Consider the following 18472-nt stretch of genomic DNA (forward strand, 5'->3'; position numbering starts at 1 on the left):
TGCTATGATCATTTAGACATTCAAAAGTTAGACACAAATAAAAGAAAAAATTATTTTATTAGTATACGTTAATTAAAGATTGGATATAAATTTACGAAAATAGGTTTTTTATGATATTTTTATTTAGTTAAACGGAATATTTTATATTTTCAAAAGAAGGGCATTTTTTTTTTATCAAAAAACATATCATGACATTAGAGATAATTATTCCAAGCTCCTTAGAATATTTATAAATTGAGAATAATTGTATTTTTTATTTATAAAAAAACATACCATACGAAAGTTAATGAACTATTCCAGGCCCCTCAAACTTTTATATATCTGATAAATCTTATTAAAAATTATAATTATAAATTTATTATATAATTTTATTGGAGGTTTTCCCCCCCTAAAATAGATATATTTAATACATACATACATACATATATATATATATACAATTTATTTGTGGGTTGAGTGTCACTTCATTGATGGGCACAAAGGTGGGCACGGTTGATGGATACCAAACAGCCGAAGAGAAAAAATAAATAGAGTACCAAATACCAATAACTCTTGTGCTTCAAATTTTATCGATTGAGCTGAGAGATTATAGGTTCTAAGTCAAATGGAAGAAACTCAACATAACTTTTTAAAATATAAATAAATATTTTGGAAATCATTTGAAAGATATCCCGGTTAAATATATAAAAATAGTTTGATTGAACTATTTAGTCACATTTTGTATGCATCATTTTTATGTTTTATAATACATAAAATACTTCAAACGATGCCTACCAAAATGAATCGGGTGTTTGTGTTGGGATCGGTTTGAGGAAGCTAAACTGCTTGATAAACAAATCACTTGAACTACTATAGCAGTTGATCTCCAAAATACTTAGATTGGTTCAGTTGGGGTTAGTCAACTGAATCTTGTCTTTTTCGTGTGTCGATGTTAATTGACCAACTAGATAAGTGCATAATAAGGTCAACTAACAGATTGAACTTGTAATTAGATGGATTGTGCTTGAGTGTGATAAACTGAAATTAAGAACACCGAAGTTTGTTTATGGATTCGGATACTTTGAAGTGACCCAAAGATGGGTATTTATACTCGGGGAACAATGACTCTTTTGAATTTGAATTGATACCGTTAGCTTGTCTCATCCGCAGATATTCCCTGACATGCTCGTACACTGATAAGCTCTGTAAATGTGGCGGGTTGTCTTGTACGGACAAGTCTATCCAAAAGACTTTTGTTGATCCAGTTTAGCTTGCTCAGTCTTTTTGGTCAGTTGGATTAAGCATCAGTTTAGATTTGAGAGACTGATCCAGTTGCGTATGCATGTTTTCTTTTAAGGAACTCATTCAATTTAGCTCTGTAAACTGAATGCAGTTTGCATGTTTGAGGTCAAGTGCTCGATGCTCCTTGATGACCATTTGAAGGTTTCAGTTTGGCTCTTGGTCAAAGTCAACTCAGTTGATGTGGTTAGTTTAGCTTTAGAGCACTTTTGTCCAGTCTATATTTGTATTTGGTCATTAGTTGAACTGGGATTATTTGCTCAATTTTGTCAATATTAAAACTTTGTAATCCCTGTCATAATTCCTAACAGTTTGATTTAAAAGGAAGGATTGAATAAATAATCACACTAGTTTCTTCAGTAATTCAGTTGGGTTAACAAATTTGAATTTATAATTTCCGATAAGTCAATGTCAGTTTGCTAACAGATAAATTGTGCAGTCTGTGCTAAAGATAGCCTAACTGAAATATTGAACAGTACTAAAAATAGCTGGGTAAAAGATAAAGATAGGCTTGCTGAAAAATGTCAATAACACAAGTTGTTTCTGGATGTTTGGAGACTCGAACAACTCCTACGTCACCCTTATTCGTTGTGGGAAGGATTTTCACTAGAAGACTTTGGAGATTACAACACTTGTAGAAACTCGATTAAGTGGGACTTAACACTGCCTAACTGAAAACTCCTAGTATACTTTCTTACAGCAATTTGAACGGTTTGCTCCCTATTAATTTTTTAGTAATATTTGAAGCAAAATCTCAAGCACAAAATGATCTTTAATGATCAAATTACAATATGAATAGTGTGCTGAAAAACTTTAATCAGTTTGGCTCTTGAAAGCTCGAGTCTTTGAACTTGAGCAAGGATTCTAGAGTTCTAACCAAACCGATAACCTCTTATATTTATAGATTCTGATTTAACGGTCACTAAATTCAAATTGTATATGTTCCAGGTATACTAGTCGTTAATCTTTTCTTCTTCCATGTCATCATCGTTTCTGACAATCGTACGTTAAAGGTAGTCCTAGAATAAATTCAGTGACTGTTGCTACTAAAAACTTTATCCAAATTACTGCCATAGAGTAAACTGATTTTCTTTAGAAAATGTTGGTTTAATAAAGATTGACATTGTTCTCATTAGTTCGGTAGAGTAGATCTTTCATTTCGGTAGTCTTGGTCATAGTAGTCTTAGTCATTCAGTTCAGTATACTTTAGTCATTCAGTTCCGTAGGCTTTTTAATATCCAATTTGACTTAATCAGTTTTTTTCTCAAAATATTTTTAGTTTGTTAAATCATCAAAACTTAATTGATTGCCAACACAAAATAGTAGCAATAAGTAAATGCATGTGATATATAAAGTACGTAGACATAACTTTTCTTATTAAGTTCGAATACCAAATTCTTCAACTTCTTTATTTCTACTTGCGAAAAGGATTCTACTAGAAGATTTGATTTAGCAAGATTGTTGTACAAACTCGTATTAGTTGAAGTCTCATCCTCAATCGAGACTTCTTGTGAGAACCCAACCTATGATGAGCCATAACCGAAGAAATGAAGGCATGAGCCATAACCGAAGTCAGATTTTGTTTCAAATTCTGAACTGAAGAATTGTAACAGCTAGTGTAACAGTCATGTGATTGAGATTAATGGCTATTATGGAGGATAAATGACTGATCATGGGAGGCTTTTCAGTAGATACTTGAAGCATATAAATTGAGGATTCGACTGATGGAAAACTCACAAAAGTTCGAGCACCACAATCCCATACAATATTCTACCATTTTCGAGCCCCATTTCTTCCATTTTCTGGTGATCAAGGAACTGCTGGAGTTGGGAAATTTTAGCAGAATCTTGAAGCCAAATTCGGTCCCTAAATCAGAGGTATTATATAGCCTGTTTTCATCCCAAGTTTGGAGCATCCCAGAAACAGTTCGAAACCTCAAGTTTCAGCCCATAAATCTCGGAGTACTCGGCGTCGTACCGATCAAAATTTTTGTCTAAATCTTGATCGTATCTCTTGTCCAAATATCAAAGATCTCAACCAGCCTTGTTCCTGCTGAAATTTGAAGCACACAGCAACCATTCAAAGCTCAGAAATTCTGCTTGGTGTCGATCTTCAAAGCTGCCCAGAAAACTCGGAAAAAAGTCGGCATCGATTTGAAGGAACTTTCATTCCAAGATTCAGGCAGAATTGCTATGCATTTTGGAGACATTTGAACGATATTTTGAGAAGCAAATTCTGTCCATTATTTAAGCCTTTGAATCTGTACAAGTTTGAGCAATCATCTACAACAAACAAAGCTATAAATTCTGCTCGAAATCGGTCAAGAATCTTCGATATTTTCTGTCCAAAATTGGAACAAAGACGTTCGGACCTTCACTTGGGTTTAACATTTGCTCGAGTACGAGGCCTTCCAACAATACCTATCCTACATGATTTTCTTGGAAAAATCGAATACGGTAAGTGGTCTTCTACCTTTCTTTTGTGTAATATAAGTTTCTATACTTATATTTATTTTTGTGTGTGAGTTAACTTTTATAAAATAAATAATTATGCTTTTGAAAATTCGATCGGCATGATACGTATATTCGTTACACTTTGATAAATATTATTTGTTGGATATTCGTGATATTATTTGAAGCATGTTAGAATTAATTGGAAATATTTGAGATGCACTGTTAAGAGTCGATTTAGAAATGGTTAAGGAATTTCCGATGATTTGATTTGATTTGATTTGATATGGCCCTGATGCGGTGGGTTATAATAACCGTTCCTTTGGCCTCGCACCTTATAGGAGTAACATATAGCGGACTGATCAGTAGAACCACGGAAAATGAGATAATTAACACTGCAATATTTGCTTCGTACTTGTTCGGATTTATCATGCTTATTTTGTTTCGAGATTATGAAATATACATGTGTACATGTAAATATATTTTGGTGTTTATCGTGCTCGATCGGCCTCCACTTGCTGAGTGTTTTCCAAAACACTCACCCCCTTACTTTCCTCCCCAGATACCGAAGAAAAGTTAGAAGAGGATGAACAATATGCATTCTGGGGTTGGTGATCAAGTTGAAGTTTTATTAGTAGTTATTTTCTATTATTTTGTCGCTTCTGCTATTATCGTATTTCCTATTTTGTAAAGACATATTTGATTATGTAAAAGACTGATTGAAGGTTGTTATCTATACTACGTGGCTTGTTATTTTTCAATTCGAAATGTTAAACAATGCCGATGTCAACTAGTCCCGGTTTCGGGGCGTGACATTTTTGTGGTATCAGAGCCGCCAGGTTCATAATCCGGGTGGGAATTCCTTAGAAAATTTTTGGCAGTTTCTCATAGTAGGCCAAAAGGCCAATATAGTCCTTCCGAAACGATCTCACGAATCAAAGTCATTGCGAAATTGTATTTCGCAATGAGGAAACTCTTATTTCGGCCGAACTCAATCGTTTAGGCCTCCGAAATCGCGTTTTTGCCGTTTTAGGAAAGATTTAGAATGCTTATAACTTTTTATAAAAAAAACTCAAAATCCAATTCCGTCGATTGTGTCACGATCCTCACAATCGATACTTTCAGCTCAATTAAAAATCTCAAAATTTTCCATTTTCGGAAAATATTTCCGAAAAGTCCTGTTTCGTTTGTAATTATTGCAAATTGTTCATGTGTTGTGTAATTGCTGATTTCTGATATTTTGTTCTAAGCCTTGCCTTTCCATTTGTTTTCTTTCAGGAAATGGCGCCAAGTTTTCCTCGTACCCGTGCCCATTCCATCTTTCGCATGAAACAACTGGTTATTGATAACCAGAAGCATAAGATTACTCGACTTTGTGCTAAGGTTGTTCTTGCTAGGCGTGAGCAGCGAAAATGGAAGAAGAGGGCCAACAAGTACTTCTATGAGTTAGATCAAGTGAGGGGGGATAACATATACCTCCGTGATGACATGGACCTTAATCACTTCCGTGAAGAAGCTCTGCGTAACCAAGTGATTAAGTCCGAAGAGGAGCATAACAAGACGAAAGGAAAAATGGAGGCAGCTGAGATAGAGCATAAGCAGACGAAAGTCAGATTGGGGACATCACAGGACACCATAACAGATCTATCTGGTGTTGTTAGCCACTTGACTAAACAAGTGGATCATGAGAAGCAGTTGGGGCAGCAGTCCTGCGCAGAACATGGGCAGCGTCGACAACAGATGCGAGATCGCATCCAGCAGCTGGAAGCTCAAGTTCAGCAATTGCAGGGTACAGTGGCAAACTTGAATAATCATAATGCCATTCTACTACAGGCCGTAAATCAACTGCAAGAAGAGGATTCCGAGGAGGAACCCGAGGAGGATCCGGAAGAGAGAGAGGTGGAGGAAGAGCCCGTCAAAGCTGTGGGGGATGGAGAAGTTATAGACTTAGATTAGTGTGGATGCATTAGTTTTTGGTTCAGATTTGTTTCCTTGTCACTTATTTCCAATTCAGTTGTTGCTTTAAATTCCAAAACTATCAGTTGTTATTTCGATTCAGTTGTTATTCTGAAATTCAATGAATGGTATTTTGTTTATCTATGTGTCCAAATTGTGCAATTATTCTTCTAATCCATAAATCTATCAGAATCTTAGAAACTTATACGTTTGTAGGACATGGACGAGAGACCGATACGCAACAACCGTAACCCTCGCTATAGGAATCGCAACAATGACAATGAAGGGAACCCTCCACCACCGCCGCCACCACAACCACCGCAAGGGTTAGGCCTAAATCATTCTGACTTGGCGGCTATAGCAGCCATTGTGGCTAACACCCTTCAAGGGTTGGGAAACCCGCCTGTAAATGGCAATCCACCACCACAGGCAGTACCACTGGTGCATGGGGTGAAGTATCATTACGAGTCATTGAGAAAGAATCGAGCCCAGACCTTTAAAGGAGATCCAGATCCTGAGGTTGGCCAATATTGGCTCAAGAATATCGAGACTCAACTCCGCCTACTCGAGATCCCTGATGAGTTTAAGGTGGATGTAGTAACACCCTTCTTGGAAGAAAAAGCAGCCAAGTTGTGGTAGGCAGTTTCACCACCTATGATAGCAGCTGGTCCAATCACGTGGCAACAATTTAAGGATACGTTCTTGAAACAGTACTATCCATCCAAAGTTAAACTGCAGAAATTGAGTGAATTTGAAAATTTCACCCAAGCTCCGGATATGTATGTGGTTGAATACACATCAAAATTCAACTCACTTGGGACATATGCTCCTACGATTATGGCGGATGATATTATGAAGATGCACCGTTACAAACGAGGTTTAAGCAGCCGTATTCAGACAGCGTTAGCAGTATACCAAGCCACAAGCTTTGCTGATCTAATGGGAGCCGCAATTCGAGCTGAGACCGACATCAATCGAAGGGAAGATGAAAACAAGAATAAGAGGCCTCTCTCTGGCCAATATTCTCAAGGAAAGCAGTCATACAAGAAACCCAATCAGGCTAGTGGAGTAACCAAGAACACATTTACCGGCTCTAACTATCAAGAAGCCAAAATGTGCCCTACCTGCAATACCCGTCATCCTGGAGAATGTCGGAAGAAGTCTGGAGCATGCTTTAATTGTGGAAAGCTTGGACATAGAATTGCTGAATGTCCCGAGCCATTAAAGAGAGGGACAGGATCAAATGTAGATGCTACATCCAACAAACCAAAGGATCACAAGGAGAATAAGCCTAACGCATGTGTGTTTGCCCTAACTCAAGAGGAGGCAGGAAAAGCTAACGATGTCGTGGCAGGTACCATCTTAATCAACCAATCTCATGTTTATGTGTTGTTTGATTATGGTTCTATGCATTTGTTTATATCTAAGAGGTTTGCTAAGAAGTTAGGACTTATTCCTGAAATACTTGTGGAACCTTTTAGGGTAGCAACTCCCACTAGTAAAGCAATTGAAACTCATAGGGTACACCGAGATTGCATAATTGGTATCAGTGAACACGTATTTCAAGCTGAACTGATTCAACTAAACATGGTAGAATTTGATGTCATTCTGGGGATGGATTGGCTAGCAAATAATCATGCATTAGTTGATTGTTGCATGAAGAATGTCAAACTGCGAACTTCAAACCTCGACGAAGTCATTTATCATGGTGAAACCAAGGAGCAAAAGTCTCTTTTATCTGCTTCTCAAGCTTGGAAAGCTATGAAAAGTGGAGAAGAAGTATACCTAGCCATAGTAGGTAAGGTAAAGAAAGAAGTTACGCTTGCAATAGAAGAGATTCCGATTGTACAAGAGTTTCCGGATGTGTTCCCTGAAGAACTACCTGGAGTAATTCCTGACCGCGAGGTGGAATTTGAGATTAATCTAGTACCCGGTGCTGCACCTATCTCAAAAGCACCATATTGAATGGCTCCAGCGGAATTGAATGAATTAAAAGAGCAACTGCAAGAATTGTTGGATAAAAAGCAAATAAGACCAAGAGCATCTCCTTGGGGAGCCCCGGTCCTATTTGTGAAGAAGAAATATGGGAGTATGAGGTTGTGTATCGACTATCGAGAACTCAATAAGATCACAATCAAGAACAAGTACCCCCTTCCAAGAATTGATGATTTTTTTGACCAACTCAAAGGAGGTACAGTCTTTTCTAAGCTCGATCTAAGGTCAGGCTATCACCAATTGAAAGTCAAAGCAGAAGACGTTCCAAAAACAGCCTTTCGGACAAGGTATGGCCATTACGAGTTCATGGTAATGCCTTTTGGGTTAACCAATGCACCAGCAGCATTCATGGACCTCATGAATAGAGTATTCAAGTCGTTCCTCGACAAGTTTGTGGTGGTGTTTATTGACGATATTCTTGTGTATTCACCAAGTGAAGAAGACCACAAAGAGCATCTTCGGCTCACTCTCCAGACGCTGAGAGAGAAAGAACTCTATGCCAAATTCAAGAAGTGTGAATTTTGGCTAAAGAGCGTCACCTTCTTGGGCCATATAATATCCAAAGATGGAGTATCTGTGGATCCCAAGAAAGTGAAGGTAGTTATGGATTGGCCTAGACCAAAAACTATAACCGAAATTCGAAGCGTTCTAGGTTTGGATGGCTACTATCGAAAATTTGTGGAAGGTTTTTCCTCGATAGCTATACCTCTTACCAAACTCACACAAAAGAACTCTAAGTTCAACTGGGATGAAACTTGTGAAAAGAGCTTCGAAATTTTGAAGAAAAAGCTGGCATCTACACCAGTATTGGCACTACCATCCGAAGACAAAGATTTTACCATCTATAACGATGCGTCAAAGGGAGGATTGGGATGCGTGCTCATGCAAGATGGAAGGGTAATTGCTTATGCTTCAAGACAACTAAAACCGTATGAGCAAAACTGTCCCACGCATGACCTCGAACTAGCCGCAGTGGTCTTTGCACTAAAGATTTGGAGACCTTATCTTTACGATGCAAAGTGTGAAATATTCACTGATCATCTAAGTCTCAAGTACTTGTTTACTCAAAAAGAGTTGAATATGAGACAGAGAAGGTGGATTGAACTATTGAAGGATTATGACTTGACAATAAGCTACCACCCCGGAAAAGCAAACAAGGTAGCTGATGCTCTGAGTCGGAAGAACATGGGTAAGGTAATCTTAGCCTCACTCTCAGCACAACCATGTCTTCGAGAAACAGTCAAGTTGAAACAGAACCAAGATCCTTCTTTAGCAAAACTCAGGTAACAAGCAGGAGAATAAAAGGCACCAAATCTTGAAATATATCAAAATGGAGTTATGTGGAAGAAAGGACGATTGTGTGTACCTGACATTGACAATATTCGTCAGGAGGTAATGTCCGAAGCACACAAATCAAAATTTTTAGTCCACCCCGGCAGTACCAAAATGTATAGGGATTTGAAAGGAAATTTTTGGTGGAATGGAATGAAAAAGGATGTTGCAGAGTTTGTTTCTAGATGCCAGGTTTGTCAGCAATTCAAAGCCAAACATTAACGAACTGGAGGATTACTGCAGCCCCTGGAAATTCTGGAATGGAAATGGGAGCACATTTCTATGGATTTTGTTGTTGGTTTACCCAATTCAAGACAGAGTCATGACGGGATATGGGTAATTGTGGATAGACTAACAAAGACAGCGCACTTCCTACCGGTCCGCATGAATTATAACCTGGATAAGCTAGCTACCCTATATATGGACAATATTGTGAGAATACATGGGGTGCCTGCTAGTATTTTGTCGGATAGGGATCCGAGATTTGTGTCCCGATTCTGGAAAAGTTTTCAAGAAGTAATGGGAACCAAGGTTACTCTCAGTACAGCCTACCATCCGCAAACTGATGGCCAAACAGAGAGAACAATTCAAACCTTGGAAGATATGCTGAGGGCTTGTGCCCTAGACTTTAGTTGTAACTGGAGTGAACACTTGCCTTTAATTGAGTTCACTTACAATAATAGTTACCACAACAGTATTGGGATGGCACCATATGAAGCTTTGTATGGGAGAAAGTGTCGTTCACCATTGTATTGGGATGAAATTGGAGAGAAGCCATCACTGGGCCTGAACTTGTTCAAGCAACAGTAGAAAAAGTGGCCATCATCAAGGAAAGACTCAAAGCTGCTCAAGATCGACAAAAGAGCTGAGCTGATATGAAGAGACGACCATTGGAATTTGAAATAGGTGAAAAGGCTTATGTTAAAGTCTCACCTATGAAAGGGGTGATCCGGTTCGGGAAAAACGGGAAGTTCAACCCGAGATATGTCTGACCTTTTGAAATTTTGGACAAGGTGGGAACATTGGCATATAGATTGGCATTACCACCGGATATGTCAAGAATTCATAATGTTTTCCATGTGTCTCAGCTAAGAAAGTATATTTCAAACCCAAGTCATGTCCTTGAAATTGAACCTCTTGTAGTTGAAGGAAATCTGAATAAGGAACTCAAGTATGAAGAGGTTCCTATCCGAATTGTGGATACAAAGAAACAAGTGCTGAGGCAACGGACCATTCCCTATGTCAAAGTACAGTGGTCTAATCATTCTGAAAGGGAAGCTACATGGGAACTCGAAGAGAAGATGCGAAAACAATATCGTTATCTTTTTGAAGAGAAGATCGACTCAAGTTTCGAGGACGAAACTCTCAATAAGGAGGGTGGGATGTGAGAACCCAACCTATGATGAGCCATAACCGAAGAAATGAAGGCATGAGCCATAACCGAAGTCAGATTTTGTTTCAAATTCTGAACTGAAGAATTGTAATAGCTAGTGTAACAGTCATGTGATGGAGATTAATGGCTATTATGGAGGATAAATGACTGATCATGGGAGGCTTTTCAGTAGATACTTGAAGCATATAAATTGAGGATTCGGCTGATGGAAAACTCACAAAAGTTCGAGCACCACAATCCCATACAATATTCTACCATTTTCGAGCCCCATTTCTTCCATTTTCTGGTGATCAAGGAACTGCTGAAGTTGGGAAATTTCAGCATAATCTTGAAGCCAAATTCGGTCCCTAAATTAGAGGTATTATATAGCCTATTTTCATCCCAAGTTTGGAGCATCCCAGAAACAATTCGAAACCTCAAGTTTCTGCCCATAAATCTCGGAGTACTCGGCGTCGTATCGATCAAAGTTTCTGTCTAAATCTTGATCGTATCTCTTGTCGAAATATCAAAGATCTCAACCAGCCTTGTTCCTGCTGAAATTCGAAGCACACAGCAACCATTCAAAGCTCAGAAATTCTGCTCGGTGTTGATCTTCAAAGCTGCCCAGAAAACTCGGGAAAAAGTCGGCATCGATTCGAAGGAACTTTCATTTCAAGATTCGTGCAGAATTGCTATGCATTTTGGAGACATTTGAACGGTGTTTTGAGAAGCAAATTCTATCCATTATTTAAGCCTTTGAATCTGTACAAGTTTGAGCAATCATCTGCAACAAACAAAGCTATAAATTCTGCTCGAAATCGGTCAAGAAGCTTCGATATTTTCTGCCCAAAATTGGAACAAAGACGTTCGGACCTTCACTTGGGTTTTACATTTGCTCGAGTACGAGGCCTTCCAAAAATACCTATCCTACTCGATTTTCTTGGAAAAATCAAATACGGTAAGTGGGCTTCTACCTTTCTTTTGTGTAATATAAGTTTCTACACTTATATTTATTTTTGTGTGTGAGTTAAGTTTCATAAAATAAATAATTATGCTTTTGAAAATTCGATCGGCATGATACGTATATTCGTTTCACTTTGATAAATATTATTTGTTGGATATTCGTGATATTATTTGAAGCATGTTAGAATTAATTGGAAATATTTGAGATGCACGATTAAGAGTCGATTTAGAAATGGTTAAGGAATTTTTGATGATTTGATTTGATTTAATATGGCCCTGATGCAGTGGGTTATAATAACCGTTCCTTTGGCCTCGCCCCTTAGAGGATTAACATATAGGGGACTGATCAGTAGAACCACGGAAAATGAAATAATTAACAGTGCAATATTTGCTTCGAATTTGTTCGGATTTATCATGCTTATTTTGTTTCGAGATTATGAAATATACATGTGTACATGTAAATATATTTTGGTGTTTATCGTGCTCGATCGGCCCCCACTTGCTGAGTGTTTCCCAAAAGACTCACCCCCTTACTTTCCTCCCCAGATACCAAAGAAAAGTTAGAAGAGGATGAACAATATGCATTCTAGGGTTGGTGATCAAGTTGAAGTTTTATTAGTAGTTATTTTCTATTATTTTGTCGCTTCTGCTATTATCGTATTTTCTATTTTGTAAAGACATATTTGATTATGTAAAAGACTGGTTGAAGGCTGTTATCTATACTACGTGGCTTGTTATTTTTGAATTCGAAATGTTAAACAACGCCGATATCAACTAGGCCCGATTTCGGGGCGTGACACTTCTAACCTACGCTGACTGTTCTTGATGGCAAGTTAAGAACATTACAACTCAATTTTCGGAAAGTCAACAACCAATCACACTTTTTTTTCTTGTCTATATTTGTAAATATTTTCACTCAATTATTCTATAAAAATTGTCTGCTTTTTTTGGTGAGTGAGTCATCTTAAAAAATGATATATTTTTCAATATTTGGACGACATAAAAAAGTGTCAGACAAACTTGATTTGATGCATAGGATTATCTTTGAAAGCCCATAAATCTTCTTGTTTCTCACACTTTACACGTTCTTGTGATTAATTGCTCTCTATATTTCTGATTTTCTTCATATATGCTTCCCATGGTTTAATATCCACCAATCTCTCTTGACTTTATCTTCTAAGCATTATATTTATGACGTCTTTCAAAATAGATTGGGTATGTCGGATCGGCTCGTCCCACACAATCGAATAGGCGATTTGGGTTGATAAGTTCGCAGCCAACCCAAATCGCGGGTCGGGCCTCTCCATCCCACCTATTATAAATAAAAATGGTTAAATCCATCGGGTTGAACCGTCCTCCACAAAATGGTGGGTTGTGACGGGTTGGGAGTCAGTTTGTTTTGGCAGCTCTAATTCAAATTATCATATTTGTATTGCTAGAAATTTTTCACTTCTTTACTTATCATGTCATCGGTTCAGATCTGAACTAATTAGTTTCGTTAAAGACTGTTTCTAGGAAGTTTTGAGTTTTTCCTTAGGGATTGCTTCTAAATAGCACTTTTGAGTTTTTCATTCATAAAAGCTCAAAAATACTTTCTAGAAGTATTCCCAAACACTAAGCTAGTTGAGTTGATCCGTCAGTTCTATTCTAAGTCTATATGCCTTTATAAACTTATGAGTAGATCTGTATGCAAGCTGAAAACTTCTTATCTCTAGGAAGTGCATAACCATCAATGACTTGTACTTGTGTTTTCATCATATATCTTAATAATGATATTTAGCATTTTCAGTTGATTGTTCAACCAATTTGCAACTTGTCATTTGGATATATAGTCGAGCGATATATAAGATAAGGTACGTAAAAACAATTTATTGTACCAAAAGTTTGATGAAATATTTAATTTTCACAATACAATAATAAGTTTTGTTATCATCAAAATCAAGATTAATCGTCTTTTCGAGAACTAGTAGTGTTTCTTTATTTTGTTTTTGCCTCTTAATTAATTTTGTGCAACTCAATATCCGGGAAGAATTAATATAGGTCCTTAATTAATTTGTTCCGCTAACGGGTCAGTGGTGGGGAACATAAGAAAGTGACATGCAATAACTAGGTAAATACTTTGTAAAAGGTCACTAAAAATTAAGCATAGTGCTTTTTCAGAAGATAATTGTGCCCTACCAGCTTTGGCGGACAATATCTTTTGCATAGATAAAGTTATTATTTTTTACATTAATATATTTAAATTAGGCTTTTTCACATTTCACACGTAATAATGTTAACTGTTAAGGATTGATGACCGATATAACTGTTGATTTAATCCTATCATTAAAACAATGACTCGACGAGGATGGATGCAATAACAATATAATTAACATGCAATGAGCTACGTACGATTTTTTTTTATATATATAAGCTAGGTTATATATATGCATATTGTATAATGTCATGAAAAATCATACATCACACATTATACGTCATTAGATGAATAGTTAGTATATATGTATGTCCTGAATAACATGTGTGTTTCGTTTTTATTAAGTCTCAATAACAGTTAGAAATAGTGGAAAATATACAATTAATGTAACCACGGTGATATTATTTTTAACAATCGTACGTACGTAAATGGCTCTATTTTGTGTCTTGTTTTTTATTTAGTCAAATTAAGTCAAACATCTAATTTTGTGTTAAAAAAATTCTAATTGTAAGAAATTTGAGACAACAAAACCATAGTGGACCAGAATTGCCATGATTAGATTATCCATTAAAATGTATTTCATTGACATAATAATGAACAAATAGAGTTGATCGATCCTCCGATGGTGGCTGAGTTGGTGGGCGCTATATGTGAGAGCTTAAGCAATTGTTATAAGTTCGATTCTTTCTAATAATATTTTTTCGAATGATTTTGTCACATACGGTATGTTAAATGTGGTTTATTCGATTAGTGTGGTTTATTGACGGTTGTATTAGCCAGCCTAAACCCCAGCCCGTACAAATCCAAGAACAGCGACATTGAGTTCATCATCATAAAAATAGATAAAATAAAAATGGATTTGATGGGAAGTTGTAAAACTTTAGGAAAAGAAAATGGCATGATGAAATGGAATAGCTAGGAATCACCTTTATCCAATTTATAATTTACATTTACATTTATATTTATATATATATATATAGGTGGTAATAAAATCTTAATTTTTTTGCACACAATGCGTGCATATTTATATAATTTTTTGTGTTAATTTCAAGAAGATGTGATTAATTTAATATTATATATATATTGTGTTAATTAATTTTCGTGTTGATTTTAAGATGATGTAATGAATTAAATATTAAAAAGTATATATTTATCCATGCATATATATAATTTTTTTGTATTAATTAATTTTCTTGTGAATTTGATCGGGATGAAATAAAGAATTCAATATTTGAAAGTTTGTATAAATATAAAATAATATTTATTAATTTAAAATTTTATAAGAAATAGATATATTGTAATTATAGATAAATTACAAATGACTTCATAAATTAACAAATATGTTAATTACTTTAAACTCTTTAAATTATTAATATATAGTATAGATATTGTAAATATAGATAAGGACACTTGTAATAACATGGATGGTACTTTAATATATAGTGCTATAGATTTGATAATTTAATTTTTAATTAGTATATACACATTAAGTATATATAATTGTCCTATTTTAAAAATACTTTCATCGTATAGTCCACATTTAAATAATTAGTAATATAAGTAAATTAAAATGATGAATAACATAATTATGATATTATGTCTCATAGAGAATTTATGTAAAATTTGATTTAAATATCTAAATAATTAATTATCATAGAATTTTGTAATAATTGTTTGTCAAAAAAAAAAGTGAAGGAGTCCTTTTTTTACGCATATATATACTAGTTAGTTGATATATCATATATACCAGTTATAAGTTGATATAGGCATTATATGCATTGCTTGGTCTGCTACTTTTTGTAATTATTTTGGTAATTTTGGTCATTATTTTGATCTGACGTTGACATGACATCTATATGACGTGCTACATGACTCTGTCACTCTGATATGGAGATGAGGCTGATGTGTACTATACCACACTAGCACTTCCGTTGAAAATGATTACAATGTCAAAAATTAAAATACACATGACTAACACTGTACTTGGACAAATAAAAAACATCCAAAATACAAAAACGGGTATAAGAGCAAATTATGATTTCCCCTGTATAATATTTATCGACAAATATCTGATTTAATTTACGAAAAATTTCACCCTACATGTACAGAAACTGCTTTAATAATACATCTAAGAATAAAAATTCAATAAATGTGAGATCTACTGAAAAAATAATTGATCACGTATCTAATTTACCCTAGTTTACACTATTAATCTCTTTTTCTTTCTTATATTTCCTTTTTCTTCTCCATCAACCTAACACCACCCAAATTTTATTTTTGTTTGCCAGCAACATGGCTTTATTGGAAAGTAATTGGGGACTGTGTACGTTGATTTGGATAATTGATCTTAGCTAGTAAATGAATATTATTCAAGATTTTTGCCTTCTTATAAGTTCTAACATGAGATTGCTTAGCATGTGGAATTTCAATATGAAAACTACACACATATATATAAAGGTGGATTTCAGTCCGATTAGGCGAGAGGGTGGTTCTCTTTACAAGAATGAGATAAATAAAATTTTAGTCATCTATATGTATATATAACTATATATAAAAAATGATGGCCGACTGAGACATTAATTAGGTGAGGAGTGATTTTATTGATTTATCAAATAATAAGCCCTCGTGTTTTGCAATATCTTATAACTTTAATTCACTCAATCATGTTTTTCAAAAATGTCTCTAGCTCTTGCTCGAGCTAGCCCTCTAACTACACCACACGACGTAATGTATGGTAATGTGTTGAGCGTCTTTGTATGTATACACGCGTGTACATATCTATATCTATATTACATGTAGGATCGAGAGTTTGTCGTCTTACCAAAAGCTATAGCTGATAGCACAACAGTCCAAATATCACGGTTTGATCATTCTCCCTCTTCCAACAATAGTGTTCTAAAAACGCAAAAAATTGTCGCTTAAGCATGAAGCGTGAATAAAAAATTTTGCTTTGAGCAAAAGCGTGAAAATAGTAAGTCAACACTTTGGTTGACCATGTTAAGCACGAAAAATATGAAAAATATAATTTTTTAACATAATATTTAAATTATTTTTTATTTAATTTTTTTAAAAATTCTATTTTAAATAATAAATATTTAATAATATAAGTTTTTTAAACCAAAAAAAACCTTGAAGATATCAGCATTAAATTTGTTTCCTTCTTTTGCGACTAAGATGAAACTTGACCCAACAAAATATTTTTATTTCAAATAATTTGTTATTTTAATAGTTATGTTTTTTATAACTTGAAAATTTATGTATTTATTCTTAAAATTTTTAAATTTATATATTATTTATTCTATTAATTAATTTAATATATATAATTAAAATTGTACCATAAATAAACAAATGTTTTTCATGTTTAAGCTTGTTCTAAATCAGCTTAAGCTCGTGAAGCTTGAAGCTTGATTGTGACGTTTTGTCATGTTTTGCGTTTTTTAGAACATTGTCTCTACAATGACAATTATTGAACACCAACAATCTCTCTCTCAATAATTGCACATCTTCCCATCAATGAGTATCGAACTCGTGACATTGACTCTGATACCAATTGTAGGATCGAACGTTTGTTGCTTTACCAAAAGATTTAGATGGTAGCTAATAACGATGCAACTCAAATATTTTAAGTCGTTGAACAATCAAACAATACGGTTCGATCGCTCTCCCAACCAAGACAATTACTGCACCCTAACTTATACTTACTATATATAGTATAATGGGATGATTCCCAATTTGATCCCTCATTTTTTGACGTGGTCCCGATTTCGTTCTTCATTTTTCAATTGACCTAATTTGGTCCTCCAATTTTCGAACGCATTTCAAAATCGGTCTTTCCGTCTAATCGGAAAAACTTTTTTAGCCGATAGTGGCCTATCGTATGGGTTTCTTTTATTTTTGACTCGGGATAATTCCCAATTTAGTCTCTCATTTTAGGATGTGTTCTTGATTTGGTCCTCGCTTTTTCATTGACCCAATCTAGTCCTCTGTTTTTCACTGTGTTTTCGAAATTGGTCATTTCGTCCAATTTAGTATTAAAACAAACAGATTTTATCTGCTTAGCTCGTTGAGTGCTTTAATTCTCACATCTTCAACCTGTCCAACCCATATTCTTCAATTTTCTTTTGGGAACACACAATACATACATATATCAAAATGAAAAAATTGATGTAGATAAAATATAATGAAGCACATGATACATGCATATATCAAAATTGGACCAGTACAATTTCAAATAATTGATCAAAGGATTCAGGTTGGGCAGAAGAGGACACTTGTGTTTTTGTACAAGCCACTAATAAAGCAAAACAAGAGTGAAAATTTACATGGGAAATTTGCTTCGAAAAAATTAATACATTAATAAAAATTATTCAAGAGAGCGGAGGCATTCAAAAGAACCAAAATTCGAACTTTAAACCTAACAACAAACAGAGTCACAGACAGATATAACCCACTCGTATAGTCACATAAAAGAACTCAATACGAATATAATCCACAAATTCAAAAAATTACAGAGGAAAAAAAGAAAAGAAATTCAGGCTACAAAACAGAAAATAACTCATACAAAACTTAAATCTAGTTGCCTTAGTCACTTAATAATTTTATTAACATGTTAATTTTTTTCGAAGCAAGTTTTTACATGTGAATTTTCACTATTTTTTTTATTTATCAGTGACTTGTACAAAAACAAAAGTGTTCCCTTCTACCCAACTTGAATCATTGGATCAATTATTTGAAATTGTGGTCCAATTTTGATATATGTTCGTACCGTGTGCTGTATTATATTTTATCTTCATCAAATTTTTCATTTTGATATATGTATATACTGTGTGCTCTCCAAAGGAAAATCGAAGATGGGATGGACATGTTGAAGAGATTAGAATTAAAGTACTCAACGGGCTAAGCAGGAAAAATCCGTTTGTTTTAACACTAAAT

General features: G+C 35.0%; 2 protein-coding genes across 2 annotated transcripts; both read left to right on the forward strand.

Moving 5' to 3' along the window:
• The first annotated feature begins 6338 nt into the window (after window positions 1-6338).
• Window positions 6339-7649, forward strand: LOC140873957 (uncharacterized). Its single transcript, XM_073277240.1, has one exon. The coding sequence runs from the start codon at window positions 6339-6341 to the stop codon at window positions 7647-7649; it is 1311 nt and encodes a 436-aa protein (XP_073133341.1).
• A 2237-nt stretch (window positions 7650-9886) lies between these two features.
• On the forward strand, window positions 9887-10399 carry LOC140873958 (uncharacterized). Its single transcript, XM_073277241.1, has 2 exons — window positions 9887-9997; window positions 10100-10399. The coding sequence occupies exons 1-2, from the start codon at window positions 9887-9889 to the stop codon at window positions 10397-10399; spliced, it is 411 nt and encodes a 136-aa protein (XP_073133342.1).
• The last annotated feature ends 8073 nt before the right edge of the window (window positions 10400-18472 follow it).

Source organism: Henckelia pumila, chromosome 1 (assembly GCF_033568475.1).
Source record: "Henckelia pumila isolate YLH828 chromosome 1, ASM3356847v2, whole genome shotgun sequence".
Lineage (NCBI taxonomy): Eukaryota > Viridiplantae > Streptophyta > Magnoliopsida > Lamiales > Gesneriaceae > Henckelia > Henckelia pumila.